General features: G+C 40.8%; 2 protein-coding genes across 7 annotated transcripts in view; both read right to left on the bottom strand.

The window, feature by feature from the left end:
- SPOCK2 (SPARC (osteonectin), cwcv and kazal like domains proteoglycan 2) overlaps nucleotides 1-747 on the bottom strand; it is a 25279-nt gene extending 24532 nt beyond the window's left edge. The window contains exon 1 of the mRNA XM_061405832.1: nucleotides 336-747. Within this exon, the coding sequence (XP_061261816.1) occupies nucleotides 336-524 (189 nt within the window). The 5' untranslated portion in view covers nucleotides 525-747. The remainder of the gene's footprint in view (nucleotides 1-335) is intronic.
- Nucleotides 711-24191, bottom strand: part of ASCC1 (activating signal cointegrator 1 complex subunit 1) — a 121133-nt gene continuing 97652 nt past the window's right edge. For 3 of the 6 annotated variants that reach the window (XM_061405819.1, XM_061405821.1, XM_061405817.1), the window contains 2 exons: nucleotides 9955-10111; nucleotides 711-8906 (listed from right to left, as the gene is read on the bottom strand). In XM_061405819.1, coding sequence (XP_061261803.1) covers nucleotides 9995-10111 — 117 coding nt within the window. In that variant the 3' untranslated portion in view covers nucleotides 711-8906; nucleotides 9955-9994. Of the gene's footprint in view, nucleotides 8907-9558; nucleotides 10112-24191 lie in introns of those variants that run through there. The other 3 variants (XR_009734286.1, XM_061405818.1, XM_061405822.1) reach the window with 3 other exon arrangements.

Here is a 24191-nt window from a genome sequence, read left to right on the forward strand (position 1 = left end):
CCTCCCTGCCTCCTCCCCCTGCCCTCCACATCTCGCACCCCTCTCCGCATCCAGCCTGCAGAGGAGAGCTGATCGCTAACGCACGCCCCCAGAGCAGCTCCTCACTCGGGGCATGTATGTATGGGACTGGGGGTCGCCAGCTCCGGGGCTGAGGGGAATATGAGGAAGGGGTTCAGGAGCCCGGTGGGTGCGCGCTGTTTACTCTCAGTGCAATTATCCGGTTGGGCTGCGGGAGCCCGTGGCTGCCATGGGCACCGCCACTCCTGGCCCCAGGGTCTCTGCTCCGAAGCTCCCTCCCTAACCCCCCGCAGGGACCCTCGGCCCTGCAGACTCACATCTCGGAAGCGGTTCCAGTGCTTGATCTTGCCGCTGTACTGCGAGATGGACGACAGCCATTGCTCGTCCTCCATGAAATTGCCGGGGGTCTCGCCCTCCTTGAGCCCTTTGGCGTCGCCTTCGGCCAGGGCAGCTGCCGAGAGCAGCAGCAGCGGCAGCGCCAGCCGCCCGCAGCCCCGAGCGCGCATCGTGGTCTGAATTCGACCTGGAGGGTGGGGGAGTCTTGACTTCTGCAGTATTTTAATGTCCTTTTCCCACCCCGCAGCTGGCGAGGCAAACGTCCTCGTCTTCCTCAGCCTTCCTCCTGCGGTCTGACTCCGATGACAGACGGATAGTGGGTCGCTGCTGAAATGTGACCTGGTTAGGAGATGCACTTGTCTGAAAAAAAAAAAAAAACAAAACCCAGCGCTGGACGTGGAGAGGAACAGAGAATCAGAGAGGCTGCGCCAGTAGGGGCCGTGTCTGTAACTGTAGCATCAGCATCACGTTTGACATCATCATACCTGGTTTAAAAAAAAAAAAAAAGGAGGGGGTAGATTTCAAAGGGAAGCGCTTAATCGGAGCGCCAAATGCCAGTCAGCCGCTGCAGAGCCCAGCCCAGCCCAGCCCAGCCCAGCCCAGCACTTAGGGAGTTGCAAACCAAGGAATCCAAATCCCAAGATGTCCCTGCTGTCTCTCCAAGGGTAGAGATCAAAATCGGTGCTGGGCCTCCTCAGGGAAGATGGGAGTTAGGAAAAGACAAAACTCTCCAGTTACAAAGCCAACCAGGCTCAGGTGTCTAAAAGGGAATTTGGCCAGAGACACTCTTTTCTCTCCCCTTGCCTCCCACCCAGATGGGCCTGCGCCATAGCCCTGACAGCTGGCTTCCTGCGAGTTATGGCTCTACAATAATGGGTGGCTTCGTTAAGACAAAAGCCATATAACAACTGGCTGCCTCAGAACTATTGCTGCCAAGCCCCACATGCGCTTTTCAAGGCAAGGCCTGAGCACTGAATAGCTGGTAAAACAGAGGCAGATGTCCTCCTCCCCAGGCAGCTGTTTAAAGGCTGTCACCCTTTTTGTTAGCTCTTCTGAGGGCAACCCTAAAAGGCAAATGTCTGGCCATTTCATCTGCCTTGAGGCTTCACATCTGAAATAGGCACATTTGCTACGGTTCTGACTTCAAGTTGATTTTAATAAGTCACTGGGGAAGAGGGTGTGGGGAGGCTGGTTTTTTTGAGGTGTTTTTGTTAAAATTGTGATCTTTATCACTGCCTTTAGAAATGTGTTGACTTAAACATTTCTGGGCACAGTCCCAGGATCGGAGCAGAAATGGGGCAAGGTTTATATCACAAATAAATTGAAGAGGAAACAGATAATCTGACAGGACAAAACATATTAAACTTTTGGGACCCAAGCCCTGGATTGTTTTTATTGAAAAAACAAACAAATTTTTAAAAAAGAAAGAAATCAAAGGCAATGAAAAACATGATCTTAATCGATAGGGAGAAAAAATACAGGTTACAAGGTTCATAGTTGCCCTGAGTCTGGCTTGCCTGGGAATTCTGAATGCATCAATGGCTTGGGCTGGGGTCCCTTGGGAAAACAGAAAACAACAGCTCCCATTCCGTGTTTTCTTTTTTCTTTGCAGCTGGACTTAGAGGTGCTGATGGAATGAGGCCCAGGCCATTAATGTTTTCATCTCACAGTAAATAAAGCAGCCTTGCCCTGCCCACTTGTACGCAGCCCCAATGTATAATGGAAGAGCAATTTGTTGTCATATAGACTGAGGGCGGACCCCCTCTTACTAGCTGGGTTCTTGGGCAAAATATCTATTGTCTATCTATAAATTAATAATGATGCCACTCACCTCAGAAGACTGCTGTGGAACCCATGCAAAATTAAATACTAAGTGCCTGGGCATAGTGAACATTTCTAAAATGCTATTTCTTCTTCCCTCAGGTTGGGGACGGAGAAGGAAATGGCACCCCACTCCAGTACTCTTGCCTGGAAAATCCCATGGATGGAGGAGCCTGTAGGCTGCAGTCCATGGGGTCGCTGAGGGTTGGACTCGACTGAGCAACTTCACTTTCGCTTTTCACTTTCATGCATTGGAGAAGGAAATGGCAACCCACTCCAATGTTCTTGCCTGGAGAATCCCAGGGACGGGGAGCCTGGTGGGCTGCCGTCTATGAGGTCGCACAGAGTCGGACACAACTGAAGTGACTTAGCAGCAGGCTGGGAAGAGGTAGCTTTGATGTCCCATAGTTCTGAATACATACTAACATTTGCCATCTTTTTCCATTTCAATCCTAGTCTTTTAGCAAAGCTAGTTATGTGCCTCCCAGTCATTAAGGAGGCAGAACCTAGATACCATACACCTCCCATGTCAATGCTATCTTATGAAGTCCCTGATCTTCAGGAATGACTATGGTTGCCCAATAAAGAGTTTGGAAAGGCTTTAACAAGATGCCCATCAATAAGACAATAGCTGTTTCCAGACCCTTGAAGATCAAAATGTTTCCCATATTTCTGGGTAATGCCTCCAATAGGACTTGCCTTCTGTAGCACCTTCAAGATGGGTCAATATTAGCCATGGGCGGGTCAATATTAGCCATGGGCAAATCAACAACAATCCAGAACTGTTAATTCTACTGTAAAGCTACTTAGAGAAAATTCAAATTTCCAGATAAGAAAAAAGTTGTAGAAAACGGACATTAACTATAAAGAAGAAAAGGTTCTCCTAAATTTTGAGAGACTTACTGGCAGGTCAGCCTTTTCAAACCAAAGGGGTCTCAAAGTTGCTGGGTATATTTGATAAATGGTACTTTTTTTTTTTTTTTTAATATTTAGCAATACAAAATGGAAGAAGGCCTTAGTTTTCAAATAAGAAACTTAAATTTAACCACATCTTTAAAACCATTTAACCTCATTTCTAGAGGACCTCACAGACATAAAAATACAAACAAAGGTGTTCAATCCAGAATTATTTAAAATAGCCAAACCTGGAAACCCAATCAATGTCCATTAGCTAGGGATCAACGAGTTAAATTATAACAACATACAAAAGGCTATTCTGCAGACACTAAAAATAATCTAACTCTGTATCTATTGACAACTAATGTGATCCACTGCATACTACTTGGATCCACTGTGTATTACTGGGTAACGCAAGCTCATTATAGAAGACCATATATAACAGGTTGGACTTCCCCCATGGCTCAGCACTAAGAATCTGCCTGCAGGTTTGATCCCTGGGTTGGGACAATCACCTGAAGGAGTAAATGCAGTCCACTCTAGTATTCTTGTTTGAAAAATCCCATGGACAGAGGAGCCTGGTGGGCTACAGTCCAAAGGGTCACAGAGCTGGACACCACTGAACGACTGAGCATGCATGCACATAGTATAGTGCAGCAGTTCTCAGATTTCTGGTCTCAGGATTCCTGTCCACTGAAAGATTATAGAGGAGTCCAAAGAACTTCTATTTTTGTTTAAATGAGATATACAGTATAGACACTGATATACTGTACTTGAAAAAAAACCCGGCCTTTCAATTTTTCTGTGAACCTAAAACTGCTCTAAAAGATCTTTCAAGGAAAAATTAATATTCAGTTCAGTTCAGTCGCTCAGTCGTGTCCAACTCTTTGCGACCCCATGAACCGCAGCACGCCAGGCCTCCCTGTCCATCACCAACTCCTGGAGTCTACCCAAACCCATGTCCATTGAGTCAGTGATGCCATCCAGCCATCTAATCCTCTGTCATCCCCTTCTCCTCCTGCCCCCAAACCCTCCCAGCATCAGGGTCTTTTCCAATGAGTCAGCTCTTTGCATGAGGTGGCCAAAGTATTGGAGTTGCAGCTTCAAAATCAGTCCTTCCAATGAACACCCAGGACTGATCTCCTTTAGGATGGACTGGTTGGACCTCCTTGCAGTCCAAGGGACTCTCAAGAGTCTTCTCCAACACCACAGTTCAAAAGCATCAATTCTTCAGCGCTCAGCTTTCTTTATAGTCCAACTCTCACATCCAAAAAGTTTATTTAAAAATAACAACACTGACTCCTATTAACAAAATAATGTATTTTAAGGAAAAAAAATTATATTCCCCACCCTACTCCCCACAAAATGTAGTACTGTTTTATACTCTGGCAAATCTCTTTAATGTCTGGCCGAAAGAAAGAAAGGTAGATTAGCTTCTGCATTATAGCGAGTGTTGTTAGTTTGTTAGAGCTGCCGTAACAAAATATCACAGACTGGGTGGCTTAAACAGCATTTATGTTTTCAATAAATTCTGGAGGCTAGAAGTTCACAATTAAGGTGTTGGCAGACTTGGGAATTCCCTGGTACTTCAGTGGTTAAGACTCTGCTTTCACTGCTGGGCCCGGGTTTGATCCCTGGGCACAGCCAAAAAAAGGAAAAAGCTGCTGGGAGACTTGGCTTCTCTTGTCTCCTCTTGGCTTGCAGTTGTCTGTCTTCTTATTGTCACACATGGTCTTTGCTCTATACATGCACATAGCTGATGCCTCTTTCTTTTTTGGTTGTCAAACGATACTTTATTGAGGCATTTTCCTTTGTTGTCCTTAACTAGCTGGGCATTCCACTGGACCACTGTTGATGTCATCCATGATGTCACTGAGGGCGGCAGCCACCAACATTGCAGTCCACAGCCTGGGCAGTCCCTGGGATCTCTTTAATGATTCCAGACAGTTCTTGAACTAAAAATAAGTGCCACATCTGCTGGGCAATGCTGACAATCTCATTGTGCTTAATGTTCTGCCTCTTTCTGTCTCTTGGCCATTCCTTGAGGGTGTGGATGATCAGGGAAGAGGCAAAAGGAACGTCCTCAGTCTGGCCCTGTCTGTTCCGTATTGGTCAGTTTCACTGTCATTCTCAGACCCTTCTAATCACCAGTTACTAGGCAATATCATCAACCAAACATTTTTGCAGACAGACCCAGGGACTGATGATCTTGGTAGTCTGGGGTCCAATGTTTCTTCATGTGTCCAAATTTCCTCTCCTTATAAGGACATCAGTCAGACTGGCTTAGGGCCCACAGTAATAGCCTCAGCCTCATTTTAACTTAACGACCTCTTTAAAGGCTCTATCTCAAAATAGACACATTCTGAGGTGCTAGGGGGTGAGAGTGTTAACATATGAATTCTCAGGGGACACAATTCAGCCCCTAACAGCAGGTATAACGGGAAGTAGCCAGTAATAGCCCAGCAGAAGTACTGAGAGCAAACTAAGTTATCTCTAAAAAACACGTATCTAAAACCTAAAACTACCACCTTATAAAATTCTAGAGGACATAAGAATATACACACATACGATTCTATTAACCATCAGTGTGGTGATGTTACCATATCACATAGCTTCTGGAGACTCCAATGTACACTCAGGAGAGAATTAGAGTGGAAAAGGCCAATTATATCTTAGTATTTTCATGAGAATAATAGGACCTTCTCGCCCCTCTAAAGGAATCAGGGACTCCGAGGGGTCCAAAAATTACATTTTGAGAACCACAGATACAAGCTTTATGACCTCAGGCAAATTTCTTAACCTTATTAATCTCAGTTTCTAAAATGAGGTACGATAACACCAACTTATCAACTTATAAAGGCTTCCCTGATAGCTCAGTTGGTAAAGAATCCATCTGCAATGTGGGAGACGTGGGTTCGATCCCTGAGTTGGGAAGATCCCCTGGAGAAGGGAAAGGTGACCCACTCCAGTATTCTGGCCTAGAGAATCCCATGAACTGTATAGTCCATGGGGTTGCAAAGAGTTCGACATGATTGATCAACTTTCACTTCACTTTACTTCAACACCAACTTAAGTGGGCTTGTGAAGATTTAATGAATAAATACACATTTACAAATAAATGACAAATGTGAATACTCTGTTAATATTGGCTGTTATCATTTGTGAAAAATTACTTAGCAATATGATATATGTGCTTAAATGCATAAGAAGTAGTAGCTTGTGGATGAGGAAATTTATTTTTTAAACGAATATTTAAATTGAAGCGTAACACACAGACTGGAAAAAGTTTAAGACATAAAAGTATATATAGCTTGATGCTTTTTCACACAGTAAGCTTATTTTACCTTTAAGAGATCATTTTATTAACAACAAAGTTATTGATAAACAACCACAACAGCTGCCCCTTTTCTTACCTATAACATCCTTGGGCTTGGCTATCCATCTCCCTGAAGGTATAAAGACAGAATCTGAGAGGTGTTCCTTAACTCATACCCCTCTGGCTCCCTTTAGTGCCAGGAAAATGGCAGAGTGCAAGAGCAAACCCGAACTAAGCTTTTCATCATTATGAAGCTGGAGTCTCATCAGTGTCCAATTTAGTAAACTCTGAAGTTCACTTAAAAAATAACCATTATAAGTAATATTTATCATGTCTCTACCAAGGATATGGAGTTTATTTGGGGGTAACTTCTTATGCCCCATCCAAAAAAAACCCCACAAAACTATTCTCACAACAAAGTTTTTATAACAATACAGATCTCGTGTAACAATCGTGGTGAGAGATTCTTTTCCCCCTCCTCTTCTTAAAAAGAGTTAAGGGTGAAGCCAGTGGTGCCTTAAAAGTCAAAAAAAAAAAAAAAAAAGTCAACCGGAGTGATGTTAGCTACAACTTAACTCTATTTCAGTGCAGAATGAACTGCAAATTGGTAACACTAAGGGAGACTGGATGATAAGTAGAGATCAAATCCTCCAACCTTGACCTCATTATAGTTTGGTGAAAGGGGACCTGGAATCTTAAACAATTCTGTTAGCGCCATCAAAAATTATTTGCTTACACTGTTGCTCTTCATAAAATTTCTGTTATACATCAAAACTACCTGCTACTCCCTCTCCATAATAAGCAGTTAAAAGTGTACTTTCTTTAGAGCTATGGTGTCTCAAAAATTTGTCTACTGGCATCCAGGGAAAAAAAAACCAACTTAAAACATAAACACATTGCCCCCCCACCAGTTCTACTGATAACTACTAAGCTACAAAATTCTACAAAACACAAAAATACACAGGTGCATACACTATTAACCATCAGAGTGATGATGTCACCTATTCATGTAGCTGCTGGAAAACTCCACTTAACAGTAATGCTAAGTCCTTACATGCTCGGTTACCTCTAAATACTAAATAACAGAATTTCTGTTAAGAATTTATGACTTGGGGTAAAGAATCTGCCTGCCAATGCAGGAGACATGGGTGCAATCCCTCAATTGGGAAGACCCCCTGGAGAAGGAACTGGCAACCCACTCCAGGATTCTTGCCTGGGAAATCCCATGGACAGAGAAGCCTGGCAGGCTACAGTCTATGGGGTCGTAAGAGTCAGACATGACTTAGCAACTAAACAACAAGAACATATAAAGTTACATTTTCCAAAGACAAAAATTTTATTTCTAAAAACTGAAATCATACCTCTGATACTCAAAAGAAGACATCTTTATTTTCTGGCCAAGGTCGCTCAATGGTAGCTGTCAGAAAGAAGCCAGTTAGAAGCAAAACCAAGATGACATGAGGGCACTCAACTCCACACTCGATTCTGCTATTCAGTACTACCCCTGGGAGCACTTATTCCCATATGCCACTGAACAATCAGAGGTGAGCGAAGTAAAAGCTCCACTTAAATAAAAACTGAATATTACCTGTAGAAAGCTTTTTTGGGAAAACAACCAACCCGGCAGGCACCAATATAAAGTCCTGGAAGAATAAAATAGCTATGCCAGCGAATAAGTGATGGCAGCATCGTATCCCAATGTACACCAAGGGGGTCAAACTAAAACTAAACAGGAATACCAGAAGAAAAACACAGTCACTTTAGAAATCCATTTATTCACAAATGATTTGTGCTGTTACAAGGATAACAAAGCTGAGCGTTACATACAGTCTTAACCAGTTAGTGGCCTTATTAACACACGGGGTTCAGAATCAGACTTCTCAAACAGAAAATAATAATCAGGATGAGACTAAGTGGTGAAGGAAAGACAGAGGCCAGGGAGGGAGGAAAGCTGTAGGGGGGCAGGGATGAGAGGTGACAGTGAGGCTGGGGCTCCCTAGCAGAGAAAGTGGCAGGGCTGACGGGTGGGGCTGAGCAGAGGAGCCCCCACCCTCTGCCGGTCTGCAGCAAAGGAGTGCCTTCTGTGGCTGACATTCTCCTGGGAAACTGCACAGTCCTGCTGATATCACCATTTCAATTGCTGCTGCCCTGGGAAGTAAACAGAAAAGAGCCAAATACTGCAGCTCCGTCAGTGGTATGGGAAGGCAAGGGCTGGGGTAGGGTGAAGAGACAGGAACTGAGAGAGCACAAAAGGGACCAACTTCAGAAGAAAAAGGACAGATCAAAGTAAGAGGCTGAAACCTTTACCAGTTATTTTGCTTAAGTTAAAGTTCTAAGTAGTAAAGGAACTGAAAGCAGGGTCTCAGATATTGGTACACCGACGTTCATAGGGCATTATTCACAACAGCCAAAAGGTGGAAGGAACCCAAGTGTCCATCGATGAAAGACTGGATAAACAAAATGCGGTACAATCGGCCCTCAACACATCCATGGATCCCACATCTGTGGAGTCAGTCAACTGTGGACCAAAAATATTCAGAAAGTTACAGAAAGGAAAACTTGAACTTACTGTGTGCTGGCAACTATTTACATGGCATTGTATTTGGTCATTATAAGTAATCTAGAAATGATTTAAAGTATCCAGGATAGTATGTATAAATTATATGCAAATACTATACCATTTTATATAAGGGACTTGAGAATCCACAGATACAGAGGGAGGTCCTGGAACCAAAGAAACTGAGGGATGACTGTATCATCCACTGGAATATTACTCATTCTTACCAAGGAAGGAAGTCCTGTAACATGCTACACATTGATAAACCCTGAGGGCATTATGTTAAGGAGAATAAGCCAGTCACAAAAAGATGAACAGTGTATGATTCCACTTATACGAGGTAGTCAAATGCATAGGAGTAGAAAGTAAAATGGTGGTTGCTGGGGGGCAGGGGGAAAAGAAGAGTTTTTTAATGAGTCCAGAGTTTCAGATTTGCAAGACGAAAAGGTTCTGGAGATATTTCACAAGATGAATATAATTAACATTACTGAACTGTACACTTTTAAGTGGTTTAAGACTAAAGTTTATGTTCTGTGTTTTTTTACCACAATGAAAAAGAAATTCTGGGTACTGATTAAAAATTAGAGTGTAAGAGGAAGGGAAAAATACAAACCTTCTAGAATTTGTTGATATTTTATCTAGGTGGAGAGATTAATAAGATCACACATCTGTAATTCTCTTAAAGTATTAATATTAATACAAAAAAGTTTAAAGGCTGGGGCAAAATCAGTAGGTATGTAAGAAATACTATGAGTCTGAGCTCCAATGGGCTTCAGAGGTACATTTCCAGAGAAGAGCTTTGGAAAGAGAGGTAGATTATGAGAAAGATGAAGAGGCATATGTTACAGGCACATGTTCTCCCCACGCCCAAAACCATCCCGGCTGACTGCGGTGACTGTGGACAACCAGGAGGCACTGTGGCATCCTCGGGGAGCCGCCCAGGGAAGTTATCCCCAGTTTCCCACATCCCTCCTTGGCGCTTAAAGTGATGAGACTTCTCCCTCAGCACCTTGTGAGGATTTTAACTTCAGTGCTTCCCAAGATCCACCTCAGGAGAAGTCAATCTGTCCACAGGAGGCATAGTTTCCAAAGCTGTCCACTGTGAACCTCTGAGAGATGTGAATTGAATTGAGCTTTAGGGTACCAAAGTAGAAGTTCTCAAATAGCTGAAAAGGAAAAATAAAAAACCCAGAATGAATATCCAAAGAATATCACAGACAAAAATAGTAAACACCAGATTCTCTTGTAAAAATCTCTTGCTGTGTGTGTCCCCAACAATCCTAATAAACCTCTTATGCTTTGTTTCTCAGTATTCTCATCTGAAAAATGATCCTAGAGAGCAGGGATAGGAGTGGGATTGAGGAAAAAACAGCAACTCTTCGTCGACTGATTGAAAAGACTCCTCTGACAAAATGCACTAGAGAAAGAGGTCTGAGAAATCAACTCCAAAATGTGTCTATTGAGGAGATAGGACCAAGAACTTGTAACAAACATCCTGGGGCCATACCCTGATTCACATGGCCTAACAAAGCTGCTTCTATGGACTTTCAGTTACTGACCATGGGGAATGTTAGTTTTGTTACAGCCAGGATAAAATTTGATATAATACATTCCTCTACCTCGTCAACAACATTTATTAGAAACAGTGACTAAAATAAACAGAAGATAAGGTTCCTGCCCTACAAATGATTTTGATAACCTAGCGAGGAGTTCAGAACACTCTCACACAAAAAACAGCCAGGGAAACACTTCTATTCAATGATAATAACAAGTACAAATGATAATGTTTATCAAAAACCTTTCATTAGACTTTGGATTCAAGCCAGCATCTTAAAGTAAATGCTCTTTACTACAATTCTTTATTTTAAAAGCTTTCAGCTTTGTCAGAGGAAGGGATGAGCCACGTTATGAGAAAGACCTACTCCCATGATGAGCACATTTACAAGGCAGAATGCAAAATGACATCAGAATTCATCCCAAGAAAATTAAGCTACAATGCTTAGAGAAGGAGCATCAAAGAGCAAAGGGCTGCCCTTTTCCTGTTAGGATGCAAGAGTTGCTCTTTCTTAAATGTCAGCATGATCCCAAGAAAGCCTTTCAGTACGTGAACCAACAATGCTTGAGTAGAACCTAAGGCTGAGACCTTTGCACACTAGCAAGTGACTGTCTTGTCTCTTCATTTTTATACTCTCTACAGCCATGGACTTTAGCCGTTGTCACCTTTTCTCTTCCTGCAGTTAATCGCCTAGCAAAGTGCCTGGGGTTCATTAAAGGCTAACTTTATAAAGCCCAGTAAATATTGATTCTTCAACATGACATCAACTTGACCCCAAAGATCTATTTAGAGCTTATGCGCTGCATTGTCTTGTCTTTCAGAAAGGTGATCAGCTCCTGCCTACATTGATTTACACAATTAACTTCTCTTCCTGCCTTTGGCAGCATGTTCAAACCATATCCACACTTTTGTGTAAGAAAATACTGCCTGAAAGGTTTATTGGCTAATCCCCTTTGCTGAACATTAATTTGAAGTGAAAACCACGTCAACAAGACCGACAGATTTGTAGCTTTACAAACTGAAGCCTTCTAGGTACAAAAAAGACATAACCAAATGGGCAATAAAAAACAAGCCAAAAACAAAACTAAAAGGGAACTCATAATACTTTTAAAGAGTTACTTTTTAGGGATTAGCAGCCCATGGTTCTCCTCTTTGTGCCTATGTTTCCATGAGATGGAGACACCACAGCTAGGAGCTGGGAGGTACTTATCTCTGACTTCACTTTGGCATGATTTGACAGGGAGATTTCTCATGCTTTAGGTTTGAAGCAAAGAGTACATACAACTATAATGAAGTTAGCTGGGATGTGATTTCAATGCAGTAATTACAAAACTGAAGACTGAACACAAATTCTCTTGCTTCTCTAAAGCAAGAGCAGTGGGTGGGAAGAGTGAAGTCAGTCTAAACTTTCAACAGGCCATGTGGGAGCTGTGGACAGACACCACCACCCACAATACAAGACCATAAAGGGCAAGGACTCAAAAAGATGAATAAGTCAAAGTACCTTCCTTATAAACTGCAAAGCACTATTGAAAAGTAAATATTGCCTATGATGTTTACAACACCTCTCTGCTCTTTCTGAAGTGATGAAGTGAAGTGAAAGTCACTCAGTCATGTCCGACTCTGCAACCCTATGAACTGTACAGTTCATGGAATTCTCCAGGCCAGAATACTGGAGTGGCTAGCCTTTCCCTCCTCCAGGGGATCTTCCCAATCCAGGGACTGAACCCAGGTGTCCCCCATTGCAGGCACTTTTTTAACCTGTCCTTATTCTACCTTCATAGGTTGCCATCTTCTTCCACATAATCAAATGAATTTCTTATCCAAAGTCCCTACTGCACTGTCAAGCTTCATCTTGGCCTTTTCTGTCCCCATGTCCTTATTCTGTGTTATTTATGATGATTTAGTAACAATCTTTCATAGTTATTTTATGTTTAGTCTTGTTATATCTTCAGTTTTAAGCTTTTATTTTAGTTCTACCAATTATTTCTAGTGATTCATTAAAATATAAGCACTCTGGAAGAAGGGTATTTTATGTTTGTCAAAGCTGAATTCCACTATATGCTGTAACTGTAGCCAGGAGACTGTATATGATCAATAAATATTTGTTGGATAAAATGACAACAAAAACAAATGTTGAAAATATCTGTGTACTTTGTGTTGGAAAAGAGAAAACATGGCCCTGTTTAGATGGGCATAAAGATTTTATTTATAGATCACTGCCTAGGAATCCTTGAGGACCTACTCAATGGTATTACTTCTAATTATACCTCAACTGAAGGTATATTTCAGTTGAATATGAAGAAAATTTTTATTAGTGAAGAAAAATTTTATTAGTAACAGAAATTTCATATATTCCTTTAAATTTCTATGTTTCTTATTTGTCAAAGCCTAGGCTTGACTCAAACTTTTGATCTGGAATGTCACTGGGCACCTGATGATGTGCATTTTTCTGTAAAGAGGCATATAACATGGTGCTGTATCCCAGGCCATCTGGTTAGGGAGACGGGGTTATGTGTCAGAAGAGAGGCATGTTGATGACACGGCTGTGTTCACCCTGTGACAAGTTATTGTGTTATGTATTCAAGTAAAAAGTTTACCTAACACAATATAGACAGTAAAGGTTAAGTGTGGGAGGAGAGGCACAGGCAATCAGTAAATGCAATGGGAGGTAAGAAAACGATGGAGAGGGCTTGCTTTCTAGACAAGCCCTTTAGAAGAGACAGACACTGAGTTGGGCCTCATAGCAAGTCCAAGACTTAGAGAAGAGGAGGAGGGAGGGCAGCGTGAAAGCAGAAATGGGTCTGGAGGGCCAAGGAGATCGGTTTAGATGTATGCAGGGTTCCTAAAGAGAGGCAGTGAGAAGCACTAAAGCTAGAGACATAAGGAAGGTGAATCAGATTAAGGGAGGCAGGGGGCCTGAGGGTGGGATTCAGAAGTGAGACTTCATTCTAGATGGTGGGAACCACTGAAGGCTTCTGAGTAAGCTTGGGGCCCAAGATGAAAACCAAAGGAACTTAATCTGGGTGTGATATATATCACGCTAACTAGAGAAAGGAACAAGCAAATAAAGAAAAGGAGACCAGGGTAGTAGTTAAGTTGTGACATACTGAGTGTCTCTTGACTAAAAATAGTTAGTAGTGGGCCTAGAAAGATTGGAGCAGATGTGAAATACTATGAATGAAACACAGAACAGATTCTGTGATTTTCTGGATATGAAGGAGGATACAGGAGATGAGAAAAGTCATGGATGACAGGGTATGTGAGGGCATCAGAGATAGTAGCAGAATAATTCTGAGTGGAGCGATTTTATAGGAAAAACAGACAATTCAGGTCCGTATCTTTAGCTGTGTATCTCAAGCCCTTCTCCAACCACGGGTTTGCCTGGTATCCTCTGAGAATATAAATGAAAGGCATGAAATCTATAGCACAGTTAAGTGGAAGCACATCCCATAAAAAACTTTACAACTGTCCATTTTTTTTAAATTGAGTAGTAGTTCTCTATATATTAGGGAAATGAACTACTTGTGTGATGAATCACAAATATATTTTCCCCCCAGTTTGTCATCTGTCTTTTGACTTTACTTATGGTGATTTTTGCCATGTCAATTTAAACTTTTATAAACTCAAATATATCATAACAGGAGATTTTTAAAACAAAGTCACCTAATGCAAATACTGTTATATATTAAAACATCAAGGTGAACAACAAACATATAAGTGTTGACAATAACACTAATGAAATGAAGATCATAACAGCCAGAGTTTACTGAGTAACCATGCATGTCAGGCATTACACTTTGGGCTGTATGTGATTATCTAATGGCCTCCTCATTTTGGAGTTGAATGTGAAGTTTAAAAGGCTAAAGTAACCTGCCTAAGAATACACAGCAAGTAAACAGTAGAAAACTGACATTCATAAAGTTTGAAAAAGGGGAAAAAAAGGAAACTAAGATTAAAACTCAGAACTTATATACAAACCAGAAACAGACCCATAGACATAGAAAACAAATGTCTGGTTACCAAAGAGGAAAGTGGGGGAGAGATAAGTTAGGAATTTGGGATTAATCTATACACACTGCTGCTGGTGGTGCTGCTAAGTCACATCAGTCGTGTCTGACTCTGTGCAACCCCATAGACAGCAGCCCACCAGGCTCCCCCGTCCCTAGGATTCTCCAGGCTAGAACACTGCAGTGGGTTGCCATTTCCTTCTCCAATGCATGAAAGTGAAGTTGCTTAGTCATGTCCTACTCTTAGCAACCCCATGGACTGCAGCCTACCAGGCTCCTCTGTCCATGGGATTTTCCAGGCAAGAGTACTGGAGTGGGTTGCCATTGCCTTCTCCGAACCTATACACACTATTATATATAAAATAGATAACCAACAAGGACCTACTGTATAACACCAGGAACTATACTCAATATTGGGTGACAATCTACATGAGGAAATAATCTGGAAAAAAAAAAGATACACATGTATGCACAAGTGAATCACTTTACTGTATACCTGAAACAAACACAACATTGTAAATCAACTATACTTCAATTCCAGTAGTCATGTACAAATGTGAGAGTTGGACCATATAGAAGGCTGAGCATAGAAGAACTGATGCTTTCAAACTGTGGTGCTGGAGAAGACTCTTGAGAGTCCCTTGGACAGCAAGGAAATCAACTCTGAATATTCACTGGAAGGACTGATGCTGAAGTTGAAGCTCCAATACTTTGGCCACCTGATGCAAAGAACCAACTCACTGGAAAAGACCCTGATGCTGGGAAAGATTGAAGGCTGGAGGAGAAGGGGGTGATAGAGGAGGAGGTGGTTGGATGGCATCACCAATTCAATGGACATGAGTTTGAGCTAACTCCAGGAGATAGTGACGGAAAGGGAAGCCTAGAGTGCTGCAATTCATCGGGGTGCAAAGAGTTGGGCACGACCGAGTGACCGAACAACAACACTTCGATTAAAAAAAAAAAAAAAAAGACTCCATGTTCATGGATTGGAAGAATCAATATAGTGAAAATGAGTATATTACCCAAAGCAATCTATAGATTCAATGCAATCCCTGTCAAGCTACCAATGGTATTTTTCACAGAACTAGAACAAATAATTTCACAATTTGTATAGAAATACAAAAAACCTCAAATAGCCAAAGCAATCTTGAGAAAGAAGAATGGAACCGGAGGAATCAATCTGCCTGACTTCAGACTATACTACAAAGCTACAGTCATCAAGACAGTATGGTACTTGCACAAAGACAGAAATATAGATCAATGGAACAAAATAGAAAACCCAGAGATAAATCCACACACCTGTGGACACCTTATCTTTGACAAAGGAGGCAAGAATATACAATGGAGAAAAGACAATCTCTTTAACAAGTGGTGCTGGGGAAACTGGTCAACTACCTGTAAAAGAATGAAACTAGAACACTTTCTAACACCATACACAAAAATAAACTCAAAATGGATTAACGATCTAAATGTAAGACCAGAAACTATAAAACTCCTAGAGGAAAACAAAGGCAAAACACTCCCTGACATAAATCACAGCAGGATCCTCTATGACCCACCTCTCAAAGTAAGAGAAATAAAAGCAAAAGTAAACAAATCGGACCTAATTAAACTTAAAAGCTTTTGCACAAGGAAGGGAACTATAAGCAAGGTGAAAAGACAGCCTTCAGAATGGGAGAAAATAATAGCAAATGAAGCAACCGATAAAGAATTAATCTCAAAAATATATAAGCAGCTCATGCAGCTTAATACCAGAAAAATAAATGACCCAATCAAAATATAGGCCAAAGAACGAAACAGACATTTCTCCAAAGAAGACACACAGATGACTAACAAACACATGAAAAGATGCTCAATATCACTCATCATCAGAGAAATGCAAATCAAAACCACAATGAGGTAACATCTCACAACGGTCAGAATGGCTGCTATCAAAAAGCCTACAAGCAATAAATGCTGGAGAGGGTGTGGAGAAAAGGGAACTCTCTTACACTGTTGGTGGGAATGCAAACTAGTATAGTCACTATGGAGAACAGTGTGGAGATTCCTTAAAAAACTGGAAATAGAACTGCCATATGATCCATGACCCAGCAATCCCACTGCTGGGCATACACACCCAAGAAACCGGAACTGAAAGAGACACGTGTACCCCAATGTTCACTGCAGCACTGCTTACAATAGCTAGGACATGGAACCAACCTAGATGTCCATCGGCAGACAAATGGATAAGAAAGCTGTGGTACATATACACAATGGAATATTACTCAGCTATTAAAAAGAATGCATTTGAATCAGTTCTAATGAGGTGGATGAAACTGGAGCCTGTTATACAGAGTGAAGTAAGTCAGAAAGAAAAACACCAATACAGTATATTAATGCATATATATAGAATTTAGAAAGATGGTAACAATGACCCTATATGCGAGACAGCAAAAGAGACACAGATATAAAGAACAGACTTTTGGACTCTGTGGGAGAAGGCAAGGGTGGGATGATTTAAGAGAATAGCATTGAAACATGCATATTACCATATGTGAAATAGATCACCAGTCCAAGTTCGATGCATGAAACACAGCACTCAAAGCCAGTGCACTGAGACAACCCTGAGGGATGGGATGGGGAGGGAGGTGGGAGGGGAGTTCAGGATGGGGGACACATAAACTCCCATGGCTGATTCATGTCAATGTATGGCAAAAACCACTACAATGCTGTAAAGTAATTATTAGCCTCCAACCAAAATAAATAAATTAAAAAAAAAAAAAAGACTCAAACTCAGGCAGCCTAACTCTAGAGTCTAAGCTCTTTAACCTCTGCACTCTTTCCTAGTAGATGAGATCCCTTAAAACCTGGCCCTGTTAAACAAGAGAGGAAGCTTGACTCACAAAACTCCCAAAAGCTGAGATGAACATATTCTCTCCTTGTCATTTCTACTTTCACTGTAATCTCTTATTTTGGACCTGGTTTAAGAATCAGTGGCTCTAGTTCAGCTATAGAATTTTAATTGAATTCTGGTTGAAAATAAGCACAAATCAACTAAATGGCTCCATTTAATTAGGTACCTGAATGGAGAAGAAGAAAAAGCTTAAACTACAAGTTTAGAAAAGAGAAACTTCGTTGCTCCTTTTAGGCTAACATAGCCCAAGAAGAGCAAAGTGGTCTATTGTTTACAAAATAAAAGATAGAACAGGAAAATTTTAAATTCAAAAAGAATTACAGCAAGGTATTTAAATCATGTTGAGTTTTTTCTCCTGACTGTTGTTTTATAACAATTCCTTGGGGATTTTGAAACCTAAACCTTTTTCTTTCTGAAAACATTTCTTTCTGATGCGCACACACATAGAGCCCTGCTGTGCTGGAAGCCAGTATTTTTTGAAGTCTGCCATAAAGGAATAAAACAATGAACAGCTGCACAAAACTATAAATATTTGATGAGAAAATAAAAACAGAGTTTAAGACCGCCAATATTTGCAACATCACTTGTAAGTAATATGTACTAATTTGGACAATTTAAGAAGAAAATTTAAAACTTAAGTATGACATTTGAAAAATGTCAACCACACGGTTGCTACCCTTTATTGACTACACTACTACTCACAGTTATTTTCAGAAAATTAAACAAAGTTTTCCTATTACCGAGTAAAGAGAGAAATGTGGACCACCAAGATGAAAAGGTTTTTGGTCAAAACCAAAGCTTCCTTGACAGAATCTCAAGACCAAGATCTAACCATCTTGGTGTGCCCTGCTCACATGATCTGTGAAGCCTACCATGTTTTAGTTTGTACATGGTTGTTTCCTAGGGAGAACACAGAAGGAATTATTATTTCTGGTAGTATAGTGGTATACACTGAAAGAAAGCAAAGAGCAAGACTTCAGGGCTAATTGTGGTCATTTTCCCTCGCTCTCATTTCAGACCTTCTACTCCTTCCTCTCAGGCTCCGTGACACAACCATAAAATACCAGAAATAATTCCACATGTGACGAGGCTGAAAAGATGGGCCTGAAAATCTCAGTGAGAAGTGGGGAGGAGGGTGGAGAGGAACCTTCTCATGTCTACAATCTCAAGCTACAGAACTGAATGAATGGCCAATCTTCAACAGCATAATGACAGACATGTTGGAGATCCCTGTCTATTGGACTTCCCAAATAAGGCCCACTCTCTTTCTTCAATCTTAGACAAAGTAGTGGCCACTCTCTTCAAAGATTTCTCCTTTAAGAAAATCTATTTCTTGTGCTAGGTAGACTCAGCGAGCTATTTGCTGTCTAATATGACTTCAAAAAGAGGAAATTTAGTTTTGAAGTCTAAAATGAAGATTCAAAATACGTAATTCCTGGCAAAAGAAATAAAAGCCAAAATAAACAAATGACATCTAATTAAACTTAAAAGCTTTGCGTAACAAAGGAAATCAATGACAAAATGAAAAGACAACCTAATGAATGGGACAAAGTATTTGCAAATGATATGGCTGATAAGGGGTTAATATCCAAAATAAGTAAACAGCTCATACAACTCAGTAACAACCAAAAAAAAAAAAAAATTAAACAATGGGCAGAAGACCTGAATAGACATCTTCCCAAAAAAGACATACAGATGATTAAAAGGCACATGAAAAGATGTTCAACTTCATTCGTTATTAGACAAATGAAATGCAGATGGAAACAACAATAAGATAACACCTCACACTTGTTAGAATGGCTACCATCAAAAAGTCAGTAACAAATGCTGATGAGGATGTGGAGAAAAGGGAACCTCCTATACTGTTGGTGGGAATGTAAACTGGTCCAGCCACTATGTAAACTGGCACATCAGGCATGCGGGTTCCTTATAAAACTGAAACAGAGTATGACCCAGGCATTCAACTTCTGGGTATATATTTAAAAAAATTTTTAAACACCAATTCAAAAAAATACATGCACATTAATATTCATAGCAGCACTGTTACATAATAGCCAAGAAATGAAAGCAAAGTGAGTATCCACCAGTAGATGAATAAATAAAGAAGATGTGGTGTATCTAATATATATATATATATATATACACACACACACACACACACACATCATACATATACACATAAATGTGTGTGTGTGTGTATATACAGGAATATTACTCTGCCATAAAAAGAATGAAATTATGTCATTTGCAACAACATGCATAAACCTAGAGAGTACTATACTTAACTTATATATGTCAGGCAGAAAAAGACAAATTTGTATGCTATCACTTATATATAAAATCTAAAAAATAAAACAAATATACACAGCAAAATAGAAACAGACTCACAGATATAGAAAACAGATTAGTGGATACCAGTGTGGCAAGGAAGAGGGAAGGGGCAAGATAGGGATATAAGATTAAAAGACACAAAATACTATGTATAAAGTAGATAAACAACAAAGATATATCATATACTATAGGGAATCATAGCCATTACTTTGAAATAACTTTAAAGGGAGTATAATCTATAAAAATACTGAATCACTCTGCTGTACACCTGAAACTAACATAATATTGTAAACCAACTATATATATAGTTTTTAAATGTAAGTCCTATGAAATTTATAGTCATTCTTGATATATGCGAGTTAAACTAACTCTTAGAACATAATCTGGTGCAATTGAAAATAATACTAGTATTCAATTAATGCAAGTATTTAGAAGGGCAGAGTGGGTCCTGTTTCTCCCCCAACAAAGGATGATCTTTATTGTTTCCATGTATGGCAATTAGACTTTTGAAGCCTAAAGTACACAGGGATAGCAAATGCACACTACTTTGAAGTTTTCCCAGTGTTTTTCTTCTATAATCTGTTTTACCAACTTCTATTTCTCACAATTACCTCCTGTTTACAGATAAAAGTAACAGTAATAACACCATTTTGTACTTAATTGTAATGCTCACCCACTTCCCTCCTTACCAGGGATGGTATGAGGATGAATGGAAGACAGTCTGACAAACACTTTGAGCTCTTTGGAAGGCACTCCTGCAGGAAGCCTTGCTGAGGCTAAATAACACCTTTCATCTAAGGATCTATAAGAATCTCACAAAGCCCAGATCATTAACCCTTCCAAAAATCACTGTGACATAAACCAGAGCTCAGCGATACTATCCTCATTTAAATAAGATAAGAAACAGAGACAGGCTAGGACCACAAACACTGTGATATAAATTTAACAGTTTCTGGGAGCAGGCCTAGAACATAGGCCAGCAGCAGGCCATGTCTACATGGCAGTGTGCATTTCTCTCACAATCTGAGTAACAAATCTGTACGGAAGAACAATAAGTGGGGAAGAAGTTCCATTTGTGGGCTATGGGTATGCAATCTGACAGCAAAGGAAGTGGTCACTTGGATTTGTGGCCATGAAAGAGAAATAAGTAATGTGAAAAAACTTTAATCATAGCCCTTGGAGGATCCTAATTGAAAACAACAAAATAAATACTGGTATACTTCAGAAGTATTCTTCACCCAATTGGCCTCTAGGTACAATAATAAAAAGACTCAGACAGTAAACAGAAAGATGTGGACATCAGACTGACTAAGAAGATAAAAATTTGAAAAATACCACACAGCTTTTCATATGCTATATTGCTAATCTCACTTAAGAGTTGGGATCACAAATAAGTTTCTTTTCCCACAAGTAAGTTTTGTTTCAAAGTCTTATTTGTTAAAATCCCCCAAACCTTAAAAAATGATTCTGAGTTCTGTCAAGGAACCCAGCAATTCCAACCTTCAAGCCTTCCTGGACCTTGCATTTTCCTTCTGGCTATGTGTGACATTACTTCAAAGAGAGCAAATATGAGAGATGCAAAGACACAAGAAGGAAAATGATGATCTGACATCTCAGGTCCAAAACACCTTCCATCCACGAAAAAAATATTCATATAGGCTGCACTCACATGGATTCTTTCTAAATCTTCATGGAAGAATACAATGGAGTCTATTCACACTGAGGTAAGCCATGTCCCTCCAAACACACACAAACACATACAACTTCACCTGGAAACCAAAGATAGAAACTTCTTTTTTACTGAAGAGAGAAATCAAAACAGTTCTTAGGGCAAACGAGACTTCAGTGCTTTCCTGTCAATAACCACACAGCTACTCTATCCCTCAATTTTTCCATCTTTACACATGGACAACACCTTACAAGGATATTCTGTAGTTACAGGAAGATAAATTATCAATGTATTTTGAGCTCTATTATTGTCACTCACCAACTAAAACCTCCAATGCATCATCACAGGACAAAAAGCAGCTTCCTTAAAAGAAAGTAAGAAAAGTCAAGTAGGAACTCTGATAGCTTACAGTCTCTGCAGTCATCAACTGGTCTCATGGGGCTGTAATATTTTTAAAGAATGGAGCAGAAACATCTACTTCAGAATAAAAGACAATGTGGCTGTTAGGTGGTTACTCTCCCAGTCTTTTCCAAATACAGCCCTAACTCCACCTCAGATACCACATCTAATCTGAAATCTGAGACTACAGTAATCAGTGGTGAGACAGCCAATAATAACAGCTAATAATAGCCAATAAAAATGGGACATAATGTGTTTCCAGGAGGCCAGGGGCACCTCAGAGCCAAGGAACAAGTCAAGGCCAGTCTGTGTGAGAAGTAATCCTTATCGTCAATTACCTCTGTAATCAGAGGACTCAGCCGCAATTTTCCAACCCTATTAACACATCACTCCTGCTTTGGCACCTCCATTACATCAGTACCAAAAAGCTTGCATGTCACCAGAGCTGAAGTCTCATCTCCACTGACTTCAATGACATGGGAACGTCATCAGGCTGCGCACACAGAAGAGGAATGTGAACTTCCCTCATTGATTCTGCTCCCAAGCCATGTGCCTGTCTTGGCTGCAGTGAGCATGAGGAATGTTATGAGGAGCCTGACCTGAGGAGCCATCAGGCAGAAGCCAGACAAAACAGCCAAGGAATGAAGGCTTTAAAACCTCCTTCAAATAATTTCGCAGGGTTGCACTTCTGGATATGTGGCCTGAGCCTCCCTGCTGACGTGAGGATTATCAAGTTTAAGACTCAGCTGGTAAGGTCAAATGACCTATTAAGAGAGTGAATTAAAACCGTTCTATACAAACAGAATGCCAGGCAGTTCTGCTGAGCATCTCAATACTCAAAATGCCAAGGGACTTCCCCTCCTCTCCCTTCCCTTTTCGGTTTTTAAAAGTAGCAAGAAAAAAAATGTGGGGTGGAGGTAGGAGGCAGGAAGAGAGAAGAGGCTGTGCTGACACGGCTGAAGAACCCAACCTCGTCTCAGCACACACCAGCACGCTCTGCCAGTTTCCACAGCACCATGCAGAATTAGCATCAGAGAGAGGCCGCTGGGATTCAGTTTGGTGCAAAATTACTTCCGGAGAAAGCTTTGCCTTCAGGCATGGATATTATTGCTTCTTCAGGGCAAAACTGCCCCAGGTGGCTGCTGGCGAGCAGGAACTCTTCAATGCCCTAAGCCTGTGCCCACCAACCCTAAGGGCAGATGCCCTTTCAGAATCTAGGTTGTTTCCACAGATAAATTCTTTCCTTCAGAAGGCGGCGACCTAATGCTCATTCAAATGTGTTTCAACTCTTACTTTCAGCTTGGTCATCTTCCCTCAGGGATTACTCATAACTGTCCCTCAAACAATAGCAACAGGAGGTAAGTGTTTGATCTTTGTATCATACATATCATACAGGAGAAAGGAAGTGCGAGTCAGCAGAAAGGGGCAGAGATGATTTCTGCTCAGCCTGGGGGTTCTCTGGGCAAGCAGCTTTAGGCTGGCAGGGCACAAATATGCTGACTATTGTGTCAAGTGACAAATTGGGAAAAAGAACAATGAGATGGGAGAAAAGGCCATCAGGTGCAGCCACCTCCTCTCCAACTTTTCCAATGGGAGAACAGCAATCAGAAAAGTTGAAAGAGCAAATCAGAGGCCCCTTGGCAACATCAGGCACTGGCAAGAGTATATAGACATATAAATAGGAGCTGTCTAAAAAATAGCTGGGTTTGAAATGCTTCCTTGGAAGATGGGAGAGAGGCTGCCACATGTTATCTTAGATTTTCAACTAAATTATCTTATCTTATTAGACAACAAAACATGAAATATTCTGTCCTCTGTCAGGACCATAGGAGACCTGCTTTCAGTAGCACCAATGTAACATTATCTATTATGACACACTCTTATCTGTAATCCAGTCCAGATGGCGTCCTTCCCTTCTGCTAAGGTGTGGGCTAAATGCCAAATAAGCAAAAGGCCTTGGGAAAGGGGGAGGGTTATCACTCCCACCCCGCCAACACACTTCAGGGGTTGCAAGACCTCTACAATTTAAGGAACTGGTATCAATGTTTTAACTTACAACTGAGAGAACAAACTTTGAACTAGAGTTCTGAATGATTTATATTTTGTTTTTCTACTTTTATTTTGTAATAGTAATGTCCACCTATGAGCATTAATTCTAAAATTGCTTCATCACTGAGTTATGGGAAAGAGGACATTATTTCTTAAGAAATCATCACAGTTTCATGGCATCATGAACTTCACTCTCATTTCTTTATCTCTTCCCATGATGTCCTCCAACATTTGGAATAACACTTAGACATTTGTTGGCACCAAGCCACCTAATCTAACATGGTTTCATTTGGCCTGGTCTCTAAACAATAGGCTGACTCAAAAAAGACAGTGCCCTGCC

Source organism: Bos javanicus, chromosome 28 (assembly GCF_032452875.1).
Source record: "Bos javanicus breed banteng chromosome 28, ARS-OSU_banteng_1.0, whole genome shotgun sequence".
In the NCBI taxonomy this organism is placed as follows: Eukaryota; Metazoa; Chordata; class Mammalia; order Artiodactyla; family Bovidae; genus Bos; species Bos javanicus.